This window comes from Psittacula echo, assembly GCF_963264785.1.
Source record: "Psittacula echo genome assembly, chromosome: Z".
Taxonomy (NCBI): Eukaryota; Metazoa; Chordata; class Aves; order Psittaciformes; family Psittacidae; genus Psittacula; species Psittacula echo.
This window is the reverse complement of record NC_137742.1, coordinates 46,262,366-46,287,258: the sequence shown is the minus strand read 5'-3', so window position 1 is coordinate 46,287,258 and position 24,893 is coordinate 46,262,366. Positions and strand designations below refer to the sequence as shown.

At 38.1% G+C, this 24,893-nt stretch overlaps 1 protein-coding gene across 1 annotated transcript; it reads left to right on the top strand.

The window, feature by feature from the left end:
- Positions 1–2,008: 2,008 nt before the first annotated feature.
- On the top strand, positions 2,009–24,709 carry HSD17B3 (hydroxysteroid 17-beta dehydrogenase 3; the record flags this gene model as incomplete). The annotated part of the gene is made up of 11 exons (XM_080638651.1): positions 2,009–2,162; positions 4,250–4,296; positions 10,812–10,887; positions 16,258–16,365; positions 17,105–17,172; positions 18,396–18,431; positions 20,467–20,501; positions 21,544–21,625; positions 23,251–23,316; positions 23,668–23,817; positions 24,492–24,709. 11 exons carry the CDS (start codon positions 2,009–2,011, stop codon positions 24,606–24,608), a joined length of 939 nt encoding a protein of 312 aa, XP_080494777.1. The 3' UTR covers positions 24,609–24,709.
- Between the last annotated feature and the right edge of the window lie 184 nt (positions 24,710–24,893).

The following is a 24,893-nucleotide window of genomic DNA, read 5'->3' as shown; positions in this document are numbered from 1 at the left end:
CATCTGAACATCACATTCCTTTACAGAAGTGTTTTGTGGTTACATGCTGCTAGCTACAAAACTTGATTTTCAGGAGTCAGTGGCATTGCGTAATTACAAGGGAACATACAAAGAAACTTAAAAACATTAGCTGGACTGGAAAGGAATATTGTACTGTATATTGATCTGTTCATACTCTTAATTTTACAGGGATTGCTTAGCAGTGGATTAGCTGTAATGGAATAAGATTAGGAGAGATAAAGTGTGGTGATTACCCAAAGAAGCTTTCTGTCCATGCAATGTGTGAAGTTCTTGCATGATATCTGTGAAAGTCACAGATGTGATACCTCAAGCAAAAAACTTGGACTGGGCTGGATGAACAATTCTTTTACATTTGTAAGAATTTTTTCTCTCGGTATCTTGGCCTGATTTATGAATATTAGGCCTATGAAGCACTGCAGGCATCTCAGACTCTAGACTCAGACTCTAGCCTCTGGAAAAGAAAATGGCAAGGCAGCATGAGCAGAGCTGGAAGTGCAAAAGAGAAGACTGGCAGCTATGGAAGCTTGCGATTTGACTCCCATCATCAAATAGAAGTTATTTTCTTCCCTTCCCCCATTCAAATGAGGTTTTCGGCTTCATTGTTGCACATAAATAACACAGTGAAACTTGTTTGAAGTATTCCTTGAATAGCGAGTGATTCTGTGGGGAATTTGTGACTGTAAATATCTTTTTCAAGGGTAATTTTCAGTGCTTTTTTGATTTGATCAGCCTTACTTATGAGTTAAAACAGATGAAGTTGTAAGAGAGATTATGTAAGGAAATTGAGTTGTTGTTAAGATGGTAATAATTTTTTTATCTTCCTGTTATGGATAATTTAGTGTTACATTTATTGTGACTGAGACATCATCTTTACTCTGTAATGCATGTGTATGTTATGGTTTTCTGGCTGAAGGTGTCAGTAACATGACATGACATTTATCACTGATCTTCAGTTGGAGATTCCTGGATGTCAGAGGTTTATATGACTCACATTAAATATGGAAGAATATCATTAAAGTGTATAAACAAATTTTATTTTACCTCATCCTAAGTGCACATGTAAGCATCAGTCTTTCTGTTGTCCATTATAAACTGATCTTTGAAAAATGGATAATGTTTAAAATTACCATTAGAAAGAAGGGTAAAAGTTGTTTCTGTGCCTTCCCTGAGAAATTCCTCATGTTAAATTTTAAAACCTTTTTGATCACTTGAAGTCTGAATTTCATTGATTTCATCTCAGTCTTGCAGTGAGATACTGTTCTTGTAAGCATTTTTCCCCCTTAAGGTTTTGATACATGTCCTCAACTTTAATTCCATTTCAGACATGGTTTGTTCAGAAAAGCTGAAATTCCTATTCCTTTGTTAATAGATTACCATACTTGTTCATGCCATAATTACACAGTTTGTAAAATGGGTGTAATGATATTAACCTCTTTTCAGAAGGCTCTGTGAAAAGTTTTTTAATACTGTTTTCTATGTATAGAGGGAGTTAGTTAACTTGTGTAACCTTTTATTACTTTGTTTTTGAATTTGTAGATAAATCTATTCTTCTGGTTTCAGTGTGAACTTGCCGTGTAAATGGCTGGGCTAGAGTTTAACTCTTTGCTGTAAAAAGTAGTGCTGACGTTGTTATCCCCAAGGTTTGCAGTATTCCAATCCAAGGCTTTGGCTTAGACACATCTTCAGTCTAGGATTACTAAATAATGACAATAAAAAATATGTTTTTTCTTTTTGTTCTTGGGTAGTTTCCAGAAAAGTAGTGAAACCTTTTGTTTAAAGTTGTTCAGTTTGGATTTTTTTCAGCAGTTTACAGATTTGGGTGTAGCATAGAGATGTTATTCTAATCTAAACCCTGGGCATTCTGTTAAAGAGCAAAATCACGTGATTAGATTAGACTTCTCACTTCTCTGCCAGTGTTCGGAGACTAACAGCGCACTGGAAAGAGGCATTTCCCAGGGAGAAAGCGACTGATTCATACTAGCTCACCATGGAAGCGTTCCAGCATCAGCTATTCACTCTTACCGGGGGTCTGATCTGTTTCTATGTTCTGGTAAAATGCATCAGATTTATGAAATACATTTTCCCACATACATGGAGTGCTGTGCCTCAGACTTTCTTTCGGTCGATGGGAGAATGGGCAGGTAAAGGAAACTTCTTCACCTTCTTTTTCTTGCAACTAAGTAGTGGATTGTTAAATTACTAATCAGGAGCAGTTTTCCTTGCATTTCCTTACCCTATCCCTTAAGGACAAACCACAGTTTCCACTAGGTGTGGTTTTCTTAATTTCTTTTTGTTTTCTCCTAGTGACTTCAGGTTTATGAGACACAAGGTTTTGCATACTTGGTGAGAATAGAAAAACAGTGAAACTGGCAACAGCTCACACACCTGGTGTGAATTCTTTCCCCATTCCTACTTTTTTTTCTCTACTGCAAATGCTTTCGTTTTAGTAGCATTGCCTGTATTCTCAGTTTCCTGATATGTGAAGCAACTAGTTTGTGTCTAGCATATGGACTCCACTTTTCAAAGCAACTTTTCTTTGTTCCTGGGGATGTTGCTTCAGTGTTTGTTGGGGTTTTGTTTGTTTGTTTGTTTTTTGTTTTTGTTTTTTTTTTTTTCCAAATTGGTGAGCTATCCTTACTGGTACCAGTACAACCAAATCTGCTTTACCCTAAAAACTTCAAAGGCTGCAACTTGGCAGTACTTTTTTTAAGATAATAGGCATTCTCGTAAAATAACAGAAATGTTTAATACACACCTTTTTCTTCCTACTGTTCATTGATGTTTTTCTAAAGCTTATTAGATCATCAGTATGAAGCAAAAATGAACAGGTATTACAGTTTCTGAGTTCTTGGGCTATCCATGTGTTTAACAAGATGGTGACATCTTGTTAAAAAGTGACCCAAACAGTACGTTTGTGCTTCATTCTTTTCCCTCGCATTAACCAGGATTGAATACCTACTTAATAAGCATATCTCACAGTGGATTAGTAAGAAATGAAATCCACCCCTGTACAAAAGACCTGCCTGAATAATAGCTGCTTCTGAAGCAATATGTAGGTCTTGTTTTGATTTAAATGAGGAAAGGACCTCTGTTATGTGTGAGAAGGGGAGCAGCACGTGGGACTTTCTGTGTAAAATCCTTGTTTCCACTGAAGGTTGGGAGACTTGTTTGCTGTAGTGGACCTTTTATGCTCTGTGTTTTTTATAAACATAAAGTCATCTGGGTGCAGTAAAATTCATAAGGCTTGAATGATTTGCTGGCACATGTGATCCTGGGAATTATGAAAGTTGAAGTTTGTTTCCTAACAGACACTTGCATTTCATCTGCAAGTCTGCTAGAAAGCTGAAGATCCACTGCTGCTTCACTGAGGGGTCTCTCTTCTCTGTGAAATGAGAGAGTAGTTGCTTTTCTATTGGCAACAAACCTAATGATTCAAAATTACTTTTTCCTCAGTGTCTCTTGCTATTTGAAAGACCTTATCCACATATTTTTATATGAGATAGTTTCCCATTTTGCTTTGAAAACTTCCAAGGTTTACCTTGGAATTGTTTTGGTGCTTTCCTACTTTATTTCTTCTTTATTTCTAAGGTGATAAGGATTTTCTTTCCTCTTTGGCATTCATTTGTGTAAAAATTACAGTTTAGTGTGCTTTACAAATGCCAAAGCTTGTTTACTTTCCTAGTAACACTAAATCCAGAAGTAAACTTGAGTAGGACAGCTCTGAAGGAAGAGCATTTTATAGATGGTGGCAAGTTTGCTGTGATGTTTCCTTACAGACAGATTTTTTTGTGTGAGAAATTGTTGCATCAGCTTTAGTCACCAATAGGTCCTTATCTCCTACCATTCTGCCACCAGCATATAAATGAAAAGCTTGCAAAGCAGAACTTGTATGGAAGAAAATTCTACCCCCTCTTTGGCAACTGACTTGTTGCTGAAGCAATTGTTGCAATTGACTTGTTGCTTGGTTTTGATCCCACTGAAAATAAAATAGTAACTATCTACTGCATGGGGTACATTACTGTGGGGAGGGATTTGCTTTGCAGACAGAAAACACTAAATGAAGTAAAAAAATGATGACAAGGTCACAAGGAAATCAATTTTTTTTTAAAAAAAGGTTGATTCTGTTCTTTGGTAGAGCATTTAGGATGCAAACTCACTCATAATACAGACGAACAAGCTAAAGCAGAGCTCCAAATGTAATATTTATTCTTCTTTTTATTTTCTTCAGTGGTCACAGGAGCAGGAGAAGGGCTTGGAAGAGCATATTCCTTTGAGGTAAGATAGATTACTTACCCTTAAGTTTATTTTAACAAAATGGCAAATGTTACCCCTTCATCAGTCTCTGCAAGTTAGTATAATCACTCTAGGATTCAAAGGCACTGCGACAAACACGGTGCTGATCCTTCTCCCCTGCATGCAGAATGGCATTTATCAAGTTTCAAAAGGAAACAGGTGCAGCATCTCAGAGGAAAGTAATTCATTTCACAATGGTCTCATCAGACCAAGGCAATCAAAAAGATTTCACATTACCTTCCTGGGTAGGAAGTCTCCTAAATTGTCCTTTTTCCCTCAGTTTTGCAGCTAATATGTTTTCTGATTCCAGTTGGGTGGTTCATCTTTAACATACAAAATGTAGTTTTCTAGCCTTTACACTTGCAAACACATTTTAAATAATATATCTGAAACAAAAAAAATAGAATCATAGAATCATAGAGTATAGAAATAGAGAAGAAATCTCTATAAATTAATATAAAGTGCAGGTTTCAGAAATTGTAAGGAAACCTAATGGTTTAATTAAGGTTTGATAGCTCTTGGAGGCTGCAGGAGGAAGGAGGAGCTCTGTGCTGGTCCTGTGGCTGATACTGTGCAGAGTCACTACAACAGTCTCTTTCTGTTCACCTGTGTTCATCAGCACTGAAGGCAGGGTGATCTTGTACTGTCCTGCACTAGCCTTGGTATTAGTGATAGTGACTGGCTCCTTTTCTAGAAGCTAAACTTGAAGAGAAGGACTTGGGGTGTTGGTCAATGAGAAACTGAACATGAGCCAGCTTCAGTGTGCACTCGCAGCCCAGAAAGCCACCGTATCGTGAGCTGCATCAAAAGGAGCGTGGCCAGCAGATTGAAGGAGGTGATCCTGCTCCTCTGCTCTGCTCTCTTGAGACCTTACCTGGAGTACTGTGTGCAGTTGTGGGACCCCCAATACAAAAGCGACATGGACCTGCTTGAGCAAGTCCAGAGAAGGCCACAAAGATGATCAGGGAGCTGGAACATCTCTCCTATGAAGACAGGCTGAGAGAGCTGGAGTTGTTCTGTCTGTAGAAGGCTCTGGGGAGACTTAAAACAGTCTTCCAATATCTACAGGGGGTCAACAAGAAAGCTGGGGAGAGACTTTTTACAAGGGCATGTCATGACAAGAGATGGAGCATGGCTTTAAACTGAAAGAGGGGCAATTTAGGTTACATCTTAGGAAGAAGTTCTTTCTTGTGAGGGTGGTGAGACACTGGCTCAGATTGCCCAGGGAAGCTGTGACTGCCCCATCCCTGGCAGTGTTCAAGGCCAGGTTGGATGGGCCTTTGAGCAACCTGGTCTAGTGAAAGTTGTCCTTGCCCATGGCAGGGGGGTTGGAACTGGATGAGCTTTAAGGTCCCTTCCAATCCAAATCATCTTATCATTCTATAATAATAATTTAATCAGGAGTTCAGCTGTGATGCAATATGCTCATAAATTATAAAATATACCTCACAGGAAAGGAAAGTAAGTTGAGGTTTGAACTGATTTAAAGGATTAAGCTAGACTTGCAAAGTATGTGCATTGTTTCAGCACCTGCCTCATGACTTTCGTTACTGGGAATGGCAATACAATAACTCCTTTTGAAAGAGCATTGAATGTAGGAAGCACAAACAAGAATACCAGGTATTATTGTTGAACATTTGGCATAGTTGTGATAAAGATCACAGGCTTTCCCATGGGAGAGAAGGAATAATATTTTCACCTTGTCTACTCACTGAGTTGCTATAGTGATGAACAAATGGAAAGGGTCTGATGAATACATAGGTCATGGGGGAATGGGATGGGATCAAGGTAGGGAAAGAAATAGTCAGAAATGCTTGAACATATACTTAGCACCAAATGTAGTCATCTGGATGTGCAGCTTGCTGAAATCATTTTGTGTGTGAGCACCTGGTGATATTTTATCCATGTGGAGGCTGCAGGAACCTGTGAATGTCTAGATCAAAGCCTCTGCGTTAAACCACAATATTGTTCTGCTTCTTTTGTGCTGTATGGGTTATGCAAGAGTAAATCCTATTTAAAATGCCAGCTGTAGCATGCAAATTGCTGCTTTTTACCATGAGAAAAAATGAAAAAACTACTGTGTAAAAAAAAACCCAAATAAAAAAATAAAATAAAAAAAAAAAAAAGAAAAAGAAAATAAAAACACATACCACCAAAAACCTGAAAAAAAAAAAAAAATCACAAAAAATCTTGGCTGGAACTGGCTGGATTTTGTGGGACATTTGTTCATTATTTTTGCCTTTTGTAGGATGACTGACAGCCATCTTTATCCATGCTGAGATGTACCTTCCTCTCCAGGTGGTCCCTTTGATTGAAACTGTGCTCAGCTACTGCTGTGTGGGACAGATCCCAAACCCACACCACATGAGCTCATAGCTTGGCATGTCATCTTGCTGGCTGAGGTCAAAGCACATGTTTTGTGTGACTTGTGGATAAATAAATCTGACCCTGCTGTTTTAGTATCTGTGTGCCTTTGGAATTCCTGGCTCAGTACTGCTATCTTGCTGGTCTGGTGTCAGGATATGAAATTCGCTGATGTTCTTCTGGCATAGGTTCCTCAGGTGGTATGGGCTAATGTGAAGTCAAGCCTTATTTGATGACCACAGTGACTATTCTAGAGTTTGAGCTCTGACACAAAGTGATGAATTTCTTTCTCACATCCTGAGCTCAAGCACGGGCTGATAGCGATACACAAAAATTTAAGAGCTCTGCACTTTTTGGTAGAATTTGGTACGGGAGGCTAAGGAGAGCAGCTCTTGCATTTTAGAAGGCCAGTGTGATGTGGCTTTCTCTGTCCTTTCATATGGAAATCCAAGTAGGCGGTTCGTTAGGTAAAAGCCAGCAGACTGAGGCACATGCAGAGATTGTAATATTTACTCGTTCAGTACCCTCATTTTCAAGGTTTATGACTAGATAAAGGTCTCTGCAAAGCCTATTAAGCTCAAGACCTGGCTGGAGCTGTGTGAAGAGGCAAGCAGCTGTGAGCTCTCAGAACACTACTTTGTTGATGCTAGGAGACAAACTTTTTAGGAAGAATCACTGCCCCTTTGGTTTTCTGAACCTCTATTGACAGGCAAGCATTCACAGAGCTTCAGCTTATCCTCTTCTGCATGGAAATCCAGGCTTCCATGAAGGCTGTCTGTATTCCTAGCATATCGAGTGCTTCTGAAGCACTGACCTTTTTGAGCATAACAACCCTGACCGTTTAACTGACTGCTCTAATGTTAGAGCACTGGGATTTTGGGTCTAGTTTGCTATGCCTATTTCAAAAGCTAGGTTTTTGTTAGATTTGGTGAGTTAGTTCTTGGGCTGATAGAGTTTAGACTCACCAAACTTACAGCAAGGAGCAAAACCAAGGAACAAAACTTAGTGTTCTGCTAGACTGTCACATCTCTACTAAACTGTTAGCATTTCAGGTATCAGTGCAGTCTTGTTTCTTCTGTTTTTCTGATGTAATAACTAAACATGTGCTTTAGCATCTGTTACTGACTTAGCACCTCAAACATACTGGGTTTATGGATGGGGCCATGATGTACTCTGAGATTTATGGTTTAGGCCCAGCACACTTCTCATCTGATGTCAAGGCACAAGCAGGGTGTTGGTGGCTTACATGGGCACCATTTTTGTTATTGTTAATGATTCATGATTCTCTTATAACTCAGGCCTGTTCTTGGGTTTAATGAATGCTTTAGCAGACCATCCTGAGACAGGCACTGCACTCATTTGTTAATACAACAGTTCCTCAAATCTTAAATCTTTGTTTCATTTCCTGAAATTGAGCATAGTATTACCAGCAGTATAATACAAGATAAATATGATGTGAGTTCTTCCACTCCAGTTGCAAACATACTCTAATTTCTCCACTCGCTCTTGGATTTACCCTGGAAATACTGCTCTTCTACTTGTGTGGCACAGATGCAGAGCTGGCAGAAAGATTGCATGAAGCTTTATTGGTTAAAATTTTGCCTCAGACTGAGCTGCAAAATCATGCTAGAAAATGCAGAGTGACTTTGTAATAATTTAATGTAGGTTTAAACTTTTTAACCATGAGTTTGCAAGATTCCAGAGTGCAGATCCTGCTTGATCTTTCTTCATTATTAACCCCATTTCTACATGCTAAGTTGTCATAATTCGTTATGGCTGGTGTCAGCAATAATGACCTTACATTTTGACAGAGGTGCAGGAGCATTTCAGTCCTTTGCCACTGGGAGTCAGGGTTTCCTAACACAAGCATATTCACGTTACACAGTTACACTAGCTGAAAGCTAGCGCTTGTTCTTAAGTGTGAGGGGCGATACCATACTCTAACATCAAAGCCTTTGTATGTTCAGAAAATGTTTTGTGCTAAAGACATCTACACTGAAAGTTACCTTTATTTGAAATGTGGCAGAGTTAAACCTGATTTAACTTTTCTAGTGAATGGCCAGGAATTTCTTTTCTAAACACAGTTCTTTTTGTTTGTGTGAGGGTGCATTTGAATCTCATGGTAGTTATAATGTCCTACAAAACATCTTTCTGACAAAGGTGTGCATTTTGTATGTGGGCGAGGAAGCAAAAAGTAATAGTCAGGTGTAGATTCTTTTGCCTCCAGAAATGGTTGCTACAGTGTTATACTTCTGCTTAGTCTGGAGTACAACAGTTAACAATTTGCCACAAACACAGGCTTTTAGCTGAATACAATAGTAGCAACAGGAATATTTTTTTTACTTAGATGTTAGGAGATATTATTCTACTGAGTGGAATACAGACCTAAGTGAGATGATACTGATAAGCCCAGTGAAGCAGAACTTTGTTTTTATTTTGTATATGACATTGGGTGGTATTTACTTTTGGGTCTGAAGGCACAGAAATTAAATTAAACCTAACTAACACTCCCAAGTGGCAGTGACTGCGGAAACTGGGACCATGACTCCAATTGGAAATGGCTTGAGTCAAGCTTGCTGTGCACAAAGGGAAATCTGCTGCCTGTATGTAGGCAATTAGAGTTCTCTTCCTGGGAGCTTCAAATGGAGCCTTTAAAACAAGCTTTTGAAACTCCTGAGTGTCTCTAAGTCTGTGCAGGTCCCTTTGAAGAACCAGTCAATTATGTTAGAGGGTCTCCAAAAGCACAGAATTTTGAACTTGGTCTTTGTGCTAAAGCTACAAATGATTGTGGCTGACGCATTTAATGGGCAGTCTTCCCCTTGTACTCTCAATGTAGTGAATTTTTGAACAAAGGTCCTTATTCCTTAACATTCTGTGCACTGTTTCAGAAGAGCCAAATGGGACAAACTTTTTCTCTCAAATAGCTTTAAGCAGAAATCATTGCAGGGCATCAGCTGTGGAAGCGAATGGGTCTTCAGCGTGTGGCCTTCAACAGTAAGTTTCTTCTTCTAAGAAAACCTTGTGCTTTCAGATGGCATTGGCTTTATCTTAGTGCCGGCTAATCTAGCTCTTTCTCCTTGTTCTCATGGGCATTTTTTTGTTTGTTTCAGCTTTATCTTTTCTTTCTTCATGCACACAACTCCATTTAGCTTCCATTTTTTAATAATCCCATTTCAAAAGCTGGGGCCATGTTTGTCCTTCAGGTTTTACATCAGACTTTTTAACTGATGGGAGTGGGATGCCTTGGGAAAACAGGAGAATAACATTCTCTATTTGTTCTGCATTTGTTCTGCACATGGTAATATCAAGCTGACTATAAACAGACTTCTGTATTAAATAGTATTCACAGGTATAAACTTCAACTATTGCCAATATCTTTGTGGATGTACATTTGTGGGACTGTATTTTGAGTTTTTAAGCACAGACTTCATCCTTTTTCCTTGTTTTTCTTCTTCTTTTCTTTTTTTTTCTTTGTATTTGTTTGTATTTATTTGTTTATTTGGTTTTTTTGGTTGGTTTTGGTCTTTTGGGGGTTTTTTGGGTGGGGTCTTTTTTGTTGGCTTGTTTGTTTGTTTGCATCTAAAGGAAGAAACAGTTAAAATGCATCATATTTTATTTCTATTAAAGAAAATATTAATAAAGTTCAATTCATTTCAAACGCTTGAGCCTTCAATTCAATATGTATGATCTACTACCTCAGGATAAAAAAATGAGGATGGAAGGTGATGTAAAATGACTATGATGTCATCAATATATTCGGGCTCTGAAATCCAAGTAGAAATAAAAATGTGTTTCTGGGAAACGTCATGTTTGTTTTAGCTCCCTGCAGACATTTGTTCATTTGAAATTGGCTCAGGTTTTTTATTTTTGTTCATATTATTGGGGTTTGATTGGTGTCTAGCATGTATTTCTTGTAAGAGTCCAAGATTATCCAATTAAAGAGATGTTTTGGAAGACTGTTTACTGTTTGGCCTGGTTTTAATATCTGTTGTTTACCCATTAGGCAGATGACAGGTAAATGAAAGCAATTTTAAAAACTCCGTGATTACTTATGTTGCAGAACTGCAAAAAATTGAAAGATTCTTATCACCTTACTTACGTTTCTTAACAACTCTCATATTCCTTTCTTGTAGCTGGCAAAACGTGGATTAAATGTAGTTATGATAAGCAGAACTCTTGAAAAACTACGGAGAGTAGCCGTTGAAGTTGGTAAGTGTTTGTCCCATCTTCCTGTTTAGCAGGGTGGATTTACAGGGAGCTGGAGGTCTCTTCCCTTGGTACAGTATCGAGTACAGTAGGACCCCAGGCATTGCTCCAATACTAAACATAATTCTGGTATTACTATGTTGCTTGAACACTTCTGATCATAGATTGCTTTAAAAATGTGTTCTATCATTCAATCAGTGCAATGGGTTTGATAAAAGTCTGTAATGTCTGAACCTGCCACTACCAAAATCAAAGATCAGACCCTGAAATTTTCCATCCAATTTTCGCAGTCATTGTGAAGGAAGAAAAATTAAACTTCTTGTGATGTTATGTGAGTAAATAAACAACAGAAACCAAATATGCAACAGGAACTTCTCCAGAATTATTATACTGTTTTTACAATTTTCTAACTCTCACTGACTTTCTAAACTGCTTTAACAAGCAGTATCTCACTCCAAGCAGCTATCACTACCCTGAACTAGATTAGGGCGCAGAAAGTTTTTTTGCAGGCTATGTGAATTTGTTGCAAGACTGAACATATTACTCTTGTTTCCTTTTTTCTCAACAGCTATACCATGTATCTTTTTGCAATCAGTTGGACATTAAGACTTGCCTCCCTCTTCAAACAGATAACATTATTTGCCTAATCATATTGTGACATTCCGCTGGAGTACTGAACAAGAGAAATTAAAAGAGCCTAAACTGTGGGTAATTTCAGAGATCTCAGTGTTTGGCTTTCCTGGTTCTATCGGCCTAAAGTGTGCCTGAGAACAGCTCTCAAAGCTGGAGTAGGCAGAAATCCTCAGTAAGAAAACACGTTTATCTAAAGAAGCACTGGAATTGAAAACCAAATTTCCATCCATTCAGACTGGAAAGCTCTTTTAGAATGAGATAAAAGATAAGAAAGTAAGCCTTGTGGAAGGCAGAAAGAGAGGACCATCACACCAGGTGTACTGCTCATTTAACCCGTTTAGCAGTGGTTGTGAAAACATTGATCAAACCATAATACCAGGAGATTAGAAATGGTTTAGTGTGATGCGTCCCTGTCCATAGCAGGGGGGCTGGAACTGGATGATCTTAAGGTCCTTTCCAAACCAAACTATTCTATGATTCTATGATTTTACGATGGAATGTATTAACTGCACACTTATTTTATTTACTCTGTACAGGCAAAAAGCTAGGTCCTGATTGAGAAGCTATACCTTAGGATCAATATACGACCAGGATTACTCTTTTTCTGTTGGTGCCAAACAAACAAAAAAACCCACTTCTGTAAAACAGGAAAAAAAAAAAAATTATTCACGACAAGGGTGTCTGGGTTTTGGTGTTGTTAATTAATTTGGGTTTGATGATGCAGGAAGTATTTTATCCACCTCTCCTTCCTGAAATTATTCCTGTTTATACTGAGCAAAGTAATGCATTAAAGAAATCACCTCACACAGTCTAGCATCAAATGTGCCTTGCTCCCACTAAGACCTGCAAAGGTGCTAATTCGTTTAGCTGTCCCCTCTGTTACAGGTTGTTTCCAATCTGTTGTAGTCTGTGTCCTTTGCTTCTCTTGTCCTTCCTGCTTCAAGAGCTAAGCAGGTAACAAACTGAAATCACTAATTAGCATAAAACAACTCACTTGGCACATCTTCCCTTCATCCTCAAGGGCTGTCAAAATGCCTGTTGTGTCTTGCTGATCCCTTGAGGTGAAGTGCTATTGCTCAAGACTCTTTCTCAATCTTCTGCATTACTCCATAAAAGAGCACTTGACCGATTTCTTGAGCGCTCTGGTACCCAGTAGTAACTTTTTTGTTTGTTCATTTGGGGTTTGTTTGTTTGGTTGCTTTGTTTTTGGGTGGGTGGTTTTTTGGGGTTTTTTTTTTTTTTTTTTGGTTGGTTGGCTTTTTGGTTGGTTTTTTTTTTTTTTTTTGGTGGGGAGAGATGTGGGGTTTTTTGTTGGGTTGTTTTTGGTTGGTTGGTTGGTTTTGTTCATTTCATTTTGGTTTCATTGAGTTTGTCTTCAGTGGTACTTTCTATCATCATTTGCAGTTCTGCTTTTACCTTCATTCTTTTTGTTTCTTCTCTGTTGTCCTGTTATTTCTGAAACCATGTTAGCTTATATTTCTGAGAAGATACATTTGTCAAAAAAACTTTCAAAATGTAGCCAGAACTTGTGCTTTATATATATGACATGAAAGGTTTTTTATTTCTGCCTGGTCTTAAATTTATTTTTTTGTAACTTCTTTCTATTATTTAAATAGCTTCTCATTTGGCTCTTCTCTCTGCAAATTTCCACTGAATAGAAATGCCATCTTGTCCTAAGCACTTCTTGCTTTGTGATCTGTGGCCAGCAGCTAGAGGGAGATTATCCTCCCTCTCTACTCTGTCCTGGTGAGGCCGTATCTGGAGTACTGTTCCCAGTTCTGGGCTCCTCAGTACAGGAAGGACATGGAACTACTCGAAAGGATCCAGCAGAAGGCTACAAAGATGTTTAGGGGTCTGGAACATCTCTCTTATGAGGAAAGGCTGAGGCAGCCGGGCCTGTTTAGTCTGGAGAAGAGAAGGCTTGGGGGGTATCTGATCAGTGCATACAAATATCTTAAGGGTGGGTGTCAAAATGATGGTGCCACTCTTTTTAGTGGTGGTCAGTGACAGGAGAAGGGGCAATGGGCAAAAACTAAAATGCAGGAAACTCCATCTGAACACATGGAGAAACTTCTTTATTTTGAGAGTGACAGCACTGGAACAGGCCGCCCAGGGAGGTTGTGGAGTCTCCTTCTCTGGAGACATTAAAAACCCACTTGGATGTAATCCCCTGCAACCTGCTTTAGCAGGATGTTTGGACTAGATGACCTCCAGAGGTCCCTTCCAACCCCAGCCATTCTGTGATATTCAAGTTTTGCTATAGTACTTCAAAAGGGTCTCCTCTTTCTAGACAAACCACACGGGCATCCATTTTGTAACCTCAGGTTTTCAGAAGATCTTCATAGCTCTAAATAGAAAATGAGAGTTTCTGGCACATTGCATGTCCTAACCAACTTCATGCTTCACACTGATTTATTCTATCCCTGATAAATTTCAAAAGGCATCACATTATCCTATCTGACAGGCAGGATTCCCAAGTGGTCTGAGGTCAGAAGGCGTTAGATGTATCCTTCTTAATGATACATTTTATAACAAATTGGATTAAACAACTCAGCTCAAGTTTTTCATTTTACTAAAATTTGTTTTCTGTTAATTTTTAACATAGGCAATAACCTGTCCTGATGTTTGAAAACCAAGGCTTTCTGTTTCTGGCATGCTTAAGACTTTTCAAAAGAGTGGAATGACTTGTGTATTCAAAGACTGTCATAAATCTTTGTCGCAGAGAAGTACAGACACCAGAAACATTTGAAATTATTTTTTGGCTCTCTCCTTTGCAGAATTGTTATCATTTTCTGAAGGGCTATCCCTGGATAATTCATTTATCAGCATGATAGTTTTATTGTTTTTTCATATATTGTTTTATTCTTAAATGAGACAGAGGAAAGCCATCTGGAGTACTTGTTTGTTGGCTGACAGTGCTGGTTGCAGCAGTACAGTCCCGTACAGAACAAGGGACACAGAGAAAGTCCAAATGTTTTGTTTTATCCACATTTTTATGTTGCTCTAGTTTTGGCTGCCCTTCTGATTGCCCGTGAGCAGGACGGCTACAACATCACTACAGTTTTTAAGACCATCTCATTTTGTTTATAGAGTTCTTCAACCACAAGTTCACCATAGGTGTCCACTCCAGCTGTTGCTGTCCTTTCCCACTCACTGCATTTATCTCACAATGTCCTTTTCTTTGTAGTTGTACCATTCCCCAGCCTGGGACCCTGAGGGGGTCATTTGCCACTAGAATTGCTTTTATATGTTGAAGGTTCAAAGGCTGTTTTATCCCTTTCATACACACACCACCACCTTGGAAAGAGGGCAAGAAAAATGGCAGTGAGCATTTCGGATCTGGAGTCAGAGCACCTGCTGTTTCCTCAAAGTGCTTGCATTACCTGAGTAGCATAAGGTGGTCAAGACATGTAGTACATCAAGGAGCAAGGAGGAAAAACTGAGAGGGAATAGCTTTCTCTCATCCTTCAGCAGAGGCTGTTTTGTTGCGAACTGGCCTGCTGGACCAGAAGCCAGCTTTCTGCTAGCCTTGCTTTCAGGTGGGAGCTGGTGCAAGGCCTCTTCCTAAGTTCTCATTGTTCACCAACGGGTAAAGCAAGATTACTGTGTAGAAAACAGCAAGTCTGATTCCTATTCGAGGCAATGCTCTCTGTTGCCTGTATGATAAAATCAGCACCCAAGCAGAGACAGTTTCCCAAACAAGACCCATGCGTGTGAATTTCTGCCACTTGCAGAATGCAGTCTGCAACCCAATAATCTATTGACATTTCCAAGCTTTGCTTGTCACTTTTTCAGCAAACTTCATCTGGATTTCATGTTGCCCATAAAACTTGAAAGCAGGTTTAGTAGCAAAAATTTACAATGTGAACATCTAGTTAGAAAAGATCTTACTGGGCCCCTTTAAAGGAAAACTTTGCCTTTAAAAATGAGTAAATAAGAGCCTCTACCTCTTTTCCTCATGAAACTTCACTGAAAATATGAACAGCAATAAATCAACTGCTGAGAAAAATGGTAATGTACAGCCGGGCTCCATTCCTGCATTGCAATGACACTGGGAAAGTCACACATATTTCCCTTCTGTGTAAATTGACCTTGTAAAATTCAAGCTATACCCTCCCTAAAACATCTTCTAGTCCTGAAAAATCCTAAGAAAAGTTCAGCCTAGGAGAGTGAAAATGTCAAAACAAGAGAGGAATTGTTTGGAAATAATGCAAGAAAGACCGTTTCACATTCAGCCCTGTTTTCTCCTCCTCCTACATGAAAAAACAAGCTCTGCTTGTTAAAATGTTCATCTTATACATGGAAACACTTCTAAACCATTCTGCAAAACAGTGCTTATATAGAAGATCTGGCACCCACATTCACTTGCCTAACATGTGCCGACAGTGTTCATTTATAAATATTATGATAACGAGAGGAAGAAGTCCTGTGTTGTTTATTTCTGGGATTTTTTTCCTTACTGAAGGTTCAAATGGTGTTTAGATTTTGTGACAGAACTTCCACAGATTTCAGGGCATAAATTCATCCTATATATGCCAGGCCATTTCCCTGAAAACAACTGAGTACAGTGGGAATGCTTTGCTTGTGTTGCGATATTTCTGAAAATAAGAAAGTTGCAACAATTGCGTACTATACAGCAGTATATGAGACATCTGATTGTTTCTCTTATTACTTAATCACAGCTCTCCCTCTCTCTGGGTAGATAAAAAGGGTTTTCTATTTTTTTTTCCTTAATTACAGAGCAAACCACAGGTCAAAAGGTGAAGATTATACAAGCTGATTTCACTAAAAATTCAGTATATGAGAACATAGAAAAAAACCTGCAAGGCTTGGATATTGGTGTTCTGGGTGAGTCATTAAGATCTATTAATTGAAGGGTAGTTTATGGCTGCAGTGTATTAAACAGAGAATTGTACAAATGATGTGTCATAAGAACTTGTTATCCGACATTTAAAACCAAGAACACAGCTGCCTAATGCATTTGAGCATTACTTGTTGTGAACAAGTTTTAAAAGTGAGTTAGGATTCTCCAAAGGCTTCCTGTTTATCTGTGCAGTGGCTTCTTCACTGTGAAACCTCTTCTGCTGCTTTATAAACAACATTTAGCTTGTGGGGTGACTTCTTCCCTATTTGGCCTCAATAAATTCATTTTCATCTTGGTTGTTTTACAACTATGTACAATTCTTATATTCAATCTGAAATGAGCTTGTGATTAACACTAATTGGTATGATACAGGCAGCAACAATGAAAATACGGTTTTGGGGGAGCATTTATTTTTTTTTTTTTTGTTTTGTTTTTTTGTGAAGAAAATAATCCTCTTAATAGTGAAACAAATGAAATAACAACAACAAAACCCCAAACCAAACAAGCCCCCAAACTGTAGCAACAGACTGGTTTTTCATTCTCTGAAGTCAGGAGTGATTACTATTGATGACTTCAGTGAGAACAAGACTCGATGTTAAACAGCATTTCTATTTGCATACAGCTCAAAAGCTTCTGGGTCTTGAGGAGAAGTCATTTGTTTAACTAGCTGAACTATGCATTTTGTCTAGATTGGGTTCTTATCATTATATTTCCTTTGATTAGTTAACAATGTTGGAATGCTTCATAATCCTCTTCCATGCCGTTTCCTTAATGGATCAGACATAGATGAGGTAGGATTACTCTGTGGGTTTCTACTTTCAGTATAACAATGAGGAATTGTAATTCCATTTCACAAGGGACAGATTTTGCCCCTGTTACAATCACTGTGTATTTAACTGTTCAGTTGAGTGGGAAAAGAACCGGGCCTGAAGGAGCATATTTTGATTTGGTTTTCATGCTTGGAAGAGCTTACAAGAGACAAACAATGGTAGATTTCAGTAAACTACAGCAAGCAGCAAGTGACAGGGGAAAAGCGTGCAGCTGGACAGGTTGTAGGAGGGATCAGCAGCCCCTCTCGCTCAGTGCTGACTTGTAATGTAATGGTGTCCAGCCTCGTCACTTCAGCCACAGCTGAAGTATTGGGTTATTGTTAGTATTATGAAAGCTTACTTTCTTCGGAGCACCAAGACTTAAGTGTGTGAAAAGAAAAAAAAAAAAAAAAAAAAAAAAAAAAAAAAAAAAAAAAAAAAAAAAAAAATTAAAAACTAAACCTCATTTAAATACAGTTTACTTTTGGAAGGAATTAATTAATTTACACATGTAGAATAGTTTGGCAGGATTTAGGATGTGATCACATTTTTCATTGACTTATTGTTATTTACCTCTATAGTATTAGCCATGAAAAAAACCCCTAGAATTTCTAAATGTATTTCTTGCTAGCACCTGTTTTGGGATCCAGTCAATCTATATATTATAATATATTACAAATAGGAGGTCCACAAGCTGGCTGCTTCACTCTGACCTACTGTCATTTGATGGCATGTCTGCCATGACTTGTGTTTGATGCTGGTCTTGGGAGGATGTCTCTACGCGGCAGAGTGCTGTTGCTGCATAGTGTACCTCTGTCATTGAGAGCTGCTCGCTTTCTGCCTGGCACCTCTGTGATTTGTTGCCTGTGTGCATCCATTTTGGTTTGCCACTGCCATCACTGCCCAGATGTCCAGGTTTCTCCATGTGCAACAGCGTGGCTGGGCAAAATGGAAGGCATGGAATCAAGTGGATGCAAAGCAGATTTGCACACCATGTTTAAAATAAAATCAATCAGGATTTACCTGCCTTTGAATATCCCACATCACAGGCACAGCCAGTGACAATCTGGTGCAAGCTAAGCAGCTCTAAAAGCAACTGCCTTGCTAAAAGGCTTTTCAGTTGGAATTGTTAGCTGTCTTACCTGGATGAACTACAAACTCTCTGAAGTTAGCTATGAACTTAACTGTTTTCTTGCTCCCTGCAGAGCCTTGTCAACTGCAACATTATTTCTGTTACAAAGGTATGTGACACACTCACATCTATGTTACATCTGCAATGCAGTTTATTGGGAAAAGAGTCCCACACAAGAGTGTCCAACCAGCTTTCTTTTGCATTTTCATTTAATTAATCAGCAGACAGCAATTTTCAGCAGGAATGTCAGCACTATTTTAAGGGCCTTATCTGCTCCTAGTGCCCATGAAATATTTTCCTCAGAGCTGACTGGAAACATTTTAACACAGTTCTTGGTTGAAACATATTGTTACACTGCAGCTGAAACATGTTGCAAACCCATGTTCCTTTCGGTAAACAGGTTTGTTTCAGAATCAAAATCTTCAAGACGAAAAGAACTGCAGTTTGGCTTTTTTTGCGCCGTACTCTTGCCTTTTTTTTTTAATTTGGTCACAATTCTGTTCTGCAAAACCAGAATATTTATTTTGCAGAATATTTTTTTTACAAAAATATTTTAATATTATTTTACAGAATATTTAGTATCAGTGAAGCGCAAAAACTTAAGAAGCTGACTCCCAATCCTGTACTTCACCTCTTGGTGATAATTTTGGTTGGCTGCTTCCCCACAAGAACTGTTAGTAGTCAGTATTTCATGCTTTCCAACCGTGATTAAGATTTGTATTGCTCTGCTGTTTGCAAGCAGTGTGTTAATATGAACAAGAGCAGGAAAGAGCTTTGTAGTTCTTCTCAACCTTGGTTAATGTCTTTCTAAACATGGCATGAAAATTATCAACAGATATTTGTCTTTCTTTGGCTAACAAACTTTGCATCACAAATTTGTACTGCTGCTTAATGACTTCAGATAATAAATCATGTAATACTAGTCAACTGAAACAAATTCGTCTATAAGGTATTTTGGTGAACTTTCTGCTCCCAGGTTTTATCCTATTTACATGTCAAAATAATAGAAATATGTGTAATACCTGATATATATATATACACACCTCACAAAAACAGGTGAACATTTTATATCCTCTCAGTCCAGATAAAAGAAGTGTTTCCATTTATCATTTCCAGCTTTACGCACACACCAGAATCCACATCTTCTGCTTCATCAGGGCCTGGGGATTCCTTTCCCCCACTGCTGCAATGCATCCTTTTCAGTCTTCTGTGAACATTCACCTTCCTCGAAAATACAAAGAAGAAATCATGCTACTAATCAGCATTCCTCATAGTTAGGTCCAAATCACCTTCTGTTTGTTTACCCCTGCCCTCCTCCCTGCCTTAATTCCTGCCAGAATCCTGCTCACCGCTTCTTGCATTAGGATGCCCAACTCCAGGTACTCCTGGCTCCCACAGATGTGAGTGAGATTTGCAGCACTGCACAAGTAGAACCTTTGCCATGTTTTCCACTTGGAAATCCCTCTTTACCCAAGCTGATGTGGCCCATTGCCACCTTTTCTCAAAATTGAACTTGTGAACCGCATCCTGCTCCTGCTACCCTGATGTGCACAATGGCACTATCAAAAAAATAGGGAATTAATAAGTACTGAATTAATGTGCATCATTCATTTGCACTGCTTTTCGTTACTAAAATCCTAAAACTATTTTTGATGGCAGAAAAAAAATTTGTCTTTTCATGGATTTCTGCTATTTTTGATCCAGGTGGAGCCAGTAGCAAAAATGAAAAACCACTATGAAGCTGACTTTCTCCTTACAGTTATAATTCAGTAGTGAAGAATGACAAAATTCAGGAACTGTTGAAAAGCTTTGGAGAAGCAAAAGACTTTCACGGCTTAGAAGACTAAATGTTGGGGGTTTTTTGGTTTGGTTTTGGTTTTAGTTTGGGGGTTTTTTTGTTTGTTTGTTTTTGTTTTGTTTTGGTTTGGTTTGGTTTTTTTTTTGTTTGTTTGTTTGGTTTGGTTTGGTTTTTTTTTCTTTGACAATTCAGATAATCTGCAGGTTATCAACATTTTTAAAATGTCTTCCAAAACTTTGAATGTGCTTGAGCAAGTGGAACATGTTGTGAATAAAGCAGGATTAGTTAAAAAATGAAATCAGAAAGAGGGAGAATGGATATAGTTGTTAAAATTCTTGTCTTACAGATGACAAAAATGATTTTGAAACAAATGGAGTCAAGGTAAAACTGATTTTTTCCTAGAACTTACAATAGCTTTTAGCTGCTACCTCCAGTTTATTCAGTTGTAGCTATGCTTTTTCATTATTAACTTCAGCACTTTTACAGTATGTCAATCAGTAAGAGTTCTTCTGCTGCTAGTGCTGTGTGAATAAATGATAGGAACTACCATAAATTGTCAGTCAACTGCAGAACAAGACAAAAAATACAAAATATAGGTCTGTTTGCAGTAAAAACATGAAGGCGTTGCAGAAATAAAATGGAGTGGGATGGGTCCGGTTAAACCATTTCTTAAGTAGCATTTGAATATTATATCGTATTCTTCTAAGAGTGGTAGCTGTGCTTGGAATAATGCTTTTCAAGCTCTGAAAATACCTGTGCTACATCAGAGAGATTAATTCAGCTATGCAATTAAGGATCCCTTTTTTCTTTTTAACACAATGTGTAATTTAGACATGAGGATCCCTAAAGGAGATGTTAACATCTTCAGATGGAGCTTCTAGAAAATATTGTTAACTACTGCATTTTAGAGGCTAGTGCATGTTCTTTGTTTTGGCAACAAAATAAGCTCTTAGTGTTTAATTGTTTTGGTTTGGTTTCTTTTCCTGGTTGTTGCTGAATGAATTGTTTTTAGTGATTTGTATAGGGAGTTGTGAGTCGGAAAGCTAAAACAACAGATGCCAGGAGCAGGAGAAAGAATGTGCTGGCTAACGAGCAAAGAGGACAGACCAATTACTTAGAAGCATAAAATCTTTCCTCTGATGGCATTTTTTTTTTCTCTGTTAGATGTACAATAGCATGTACAATGTTCCCATGGTTCTGATTGCACTAGGCATTTAAATTTCACTTATGACATTATTCCTAGCTGGTTTAGATTTAATTGCACCTAACAAAAGCATAAAAATTGGGTCTTTGAAAGTGTAGTCTACAGTATAATAGGAGATCTTTGCCTTCTCAGAAAAAAAGGTTGTTTTCCACTTGTGCAGGCTTATACTTCAATACTGTCAAACATAAACTGAATGTAACTATTTAAATTGAATTTCAGACGGAAAGGTCTTATTCTGAATCTGTCCTCCGGTCTGGGTACTTTCCCTTGTCCACTATACACAATGTACTCAGCTTCTAAGGTAAGTCTGTCACGTTGCCTTATAAAGAAATCCCCACCAAGTGTTACCAAAACATTTCTATCAATCAGCAACACAGGGACAAGTTTTCAGGATTTAAACCAGTGTTGCTCTGCTGAAATAATGAAGTAATATAAATTAGCACTAACTGAGGGCTAAGAATCAGGGAAGCTATGTAAATGAAATCCAGCTGAAGGTATGTCTGATCAGTAGAACAGAATTTGCCTTTGCTTATATACTATTATGCCAGGGCTTGCAATGTGCCCTCATTCTGGGAAGTGATGACTTTTACCAGGCTGATCTCAGCTAGTTTACTCAAAACTGTACATGCATAAAGATGCTAGGTTTTGCTTATGGAACCAAGAATAAAATTCTTGGTACATGGGTGGTGAGTTGCCTGACTTCATATATGGATTTCACTTTAAAATTTTGCTCTGAATTTAGGCCCCACAGCTTATAAAAATGAGTAAATTATTTTTTCTGAAGAAGCAACTTGCTTAGCTCAGGTTTGCTTCAAATGAAAGATTCCAACAATATTTGCTTGAACATAAAGTTCAGCTTGGTTAGAATAAGCTAATTATTCTTGGTAAGAAAGTCTAATATTCATTTTTTCTGGTTTTAATGGAAGATTCTTATTACTTCAAATTTGAACAACATTAAAACCAGACAATTTTAGTTCCTTACAGTTTAGTTAACATTATTTCAAAGTTATATGGTACATTGTATGCATTATTTTTACTTCTTTCATTCTTGTGTATCTTTAGCCTTTTTTTTTTTTTTTTTTTTTTTTTTTCCAACGCTCTGAAAGGAAACTATTTTATTTGTCAGTGTACTAATGTTTCATGCAATGTCACATTATTGGTGTTTAAATTGTAAGCCCCATCAAATGATGACTTTGAAACACTGCCATTTTTCCTCTTTAGTAGGACTTTCATATTTCTAATTACAGAGCAGTGATCCAACATTGTCAACTTTGTGAACATTTCTCAAACATCTGACTCCTGAAATCTGTCTTGAGAGACACTCAATTTCTACACAAACAAGTTAGTATATGTGTACTCTTCATGGTGTTCTCTTAGAAAGATAAATCTTGACAGCTGAAGCTAAAGAACCCCCAAATTCCCAAGTACCTGACTTTGAAAATCCTATTTGTAGGCTGTAGTTTTACACTGAAAGCACGAGTTGTATTTCGCTCCCCTTTTTTATTGCAAGACAGCAGTGTAAGCGTTGAACTGGGAAGGCAGGTGTCAGAGATGAGAGCCACATGAAACAATAGCGAGAATAATGGAATTCAGGTATTTACATCTCTGCATTTTCACAAATGTGACAAAGCTTTCAGCCCAGTCAGTACCTGATTGACGTCTGGCTTGGGTCAAAGCCATGCTCCATCTTTTCTGGTGCAGATAAGAGTCAATTTTGCCATTGATCATGTACACCAGCAGAAACTGTGTCTTGAGAAGTTTGTTTCTGTGTTTTTTGTCACTGTTCTGTGCGTTAGGTTGTGTGATGCTTGGCCTTTTTTGTTAGGGACCTGTTCTCATATATTTGTGAGTATCTGTGAAAGTACTTAGTTTCTCATGCTGATGTTATTTTGTTGTTTTGTTTTATTTGTTTTTGTTTTGTTTTAGGCTTTTATAAGCACTTTCTCCAAAGCACTACAAGCAGAATATAAGGCAAAGGGAATTATTATACAGGTATTATTATTATTATATCTTGCTTAATTTCCTTAATTTTAGGAAATTTCCTTAATTTTAAGAAATTAAGGAAACAAAAGAATATTTCTTCAATAATATCTGGGATGCCTAAATCTGTATAATGTTGTCACCCTTGGTGAAGTGCTAGGTGACCCTCTGAAAGCTCTGTCTCCTCCCTGTATGCAGCTTCTCCGCTTATTCCACTGTAGTATCATTACTTATTCCACATAGTGCCTTAATCCATTGCAAATATGTGTCATAATTTGTCAGATGCTATGGTATTCCTCAGAGTGAATGGCCCTATGTAAGTGTTAGATGTCATTACACTGTTGTTATGATTTCTTGTTTCAGGTAGTGACTCCTTATGGTGTTTCTACTCCAATGACAAGGTACCAAAAACCTGATCTTATTACAAAGACAGCAGAAGAGTTCGTGAGCGAATCACTGCAATATGTCACCTTTGGAGATGAAGTTTTCGGATGTTTAGCCCATGAAGTGCTGGTAATTGAATTTCATAGTGTGTAAAGGGGTCCCAAAGGCTGAACCAGAATTGTCTGAGCTCAGCAAGTTCTTGTGACTGATTCCAGGGACCTTGAGGTTGGACATAAATAAGAAACAGTGAACAGGTTGTTTAGGCTAGTATGACACCAGTAAACTCTGAAGGGAGGAATGAACAGGTAAAGCATACTTAGCAGTACAGTGTGGCTTTCTCCACTTTCATCTGTCGAGCTCAGCTCAGTTTGATATTTGGTTAGTCTTTATGCTTTCACGAGCTGCCTGTTTTCATGATGCTGTAAGAAATAGTTCTGAGATCCCTACTCCTTTACAGAAATTGGCCAGCATATTCAAAAGTAATTAATGGGGAAGGGGAAGAACACAAAAACAGACTGTGCCATCACATAAACATAATTTCCATAGCTAACAAAACCAGGAGAAATATACATGTTAGCTGTTAATGATGAGCATTAAATGAAAGTATAGGGAAGAGAACGTATTTGCTGAAAACTGAGAGGAATGAACATTACCCTCTAAGAGAAACATGCACACTGAAAGTACAAAGTAAATCTTTTGCTTTTCTATTACCTTCCTGAACACTTAGTTGATTTCTTTCATGAGATTTTGATAACCTTTTGCCTTTGTTTTTTTTTTTTTTTTTTTGCTTGATTATTCTGAAGGCACGTGTCCTGCAGTTTGTCCCTTTATGGGTATTCCACAGCAACAGATTTCAAGAAGCAGTCTTGCACTCATTTGCCAATTATCTGAAGAAGATGTGGAGGAACCCGAATCCCTAACAGTTATTTTTCTGGAGGATGTGCTATGCAGAACCCCAGCACAACGTATTTTGCTGTGTCTCTGCATGTGAATGTAGAAGGAATCAATCAGCTTGAATCATAACTCCATTCAAATCACTTGTTAACTGACAAGTGATTATTTGATCCAATGAATCTATTAAGCAAATTCATTCCTGTCCTTCTCCAAAGACTTTAAAACTTGCTAAAGCTGTTCCAGTTATTTCTATCAGCCTTACATAGGTACTAAGAAATTTATGCTACTATTTTCACACAAGCTTGGAGGCC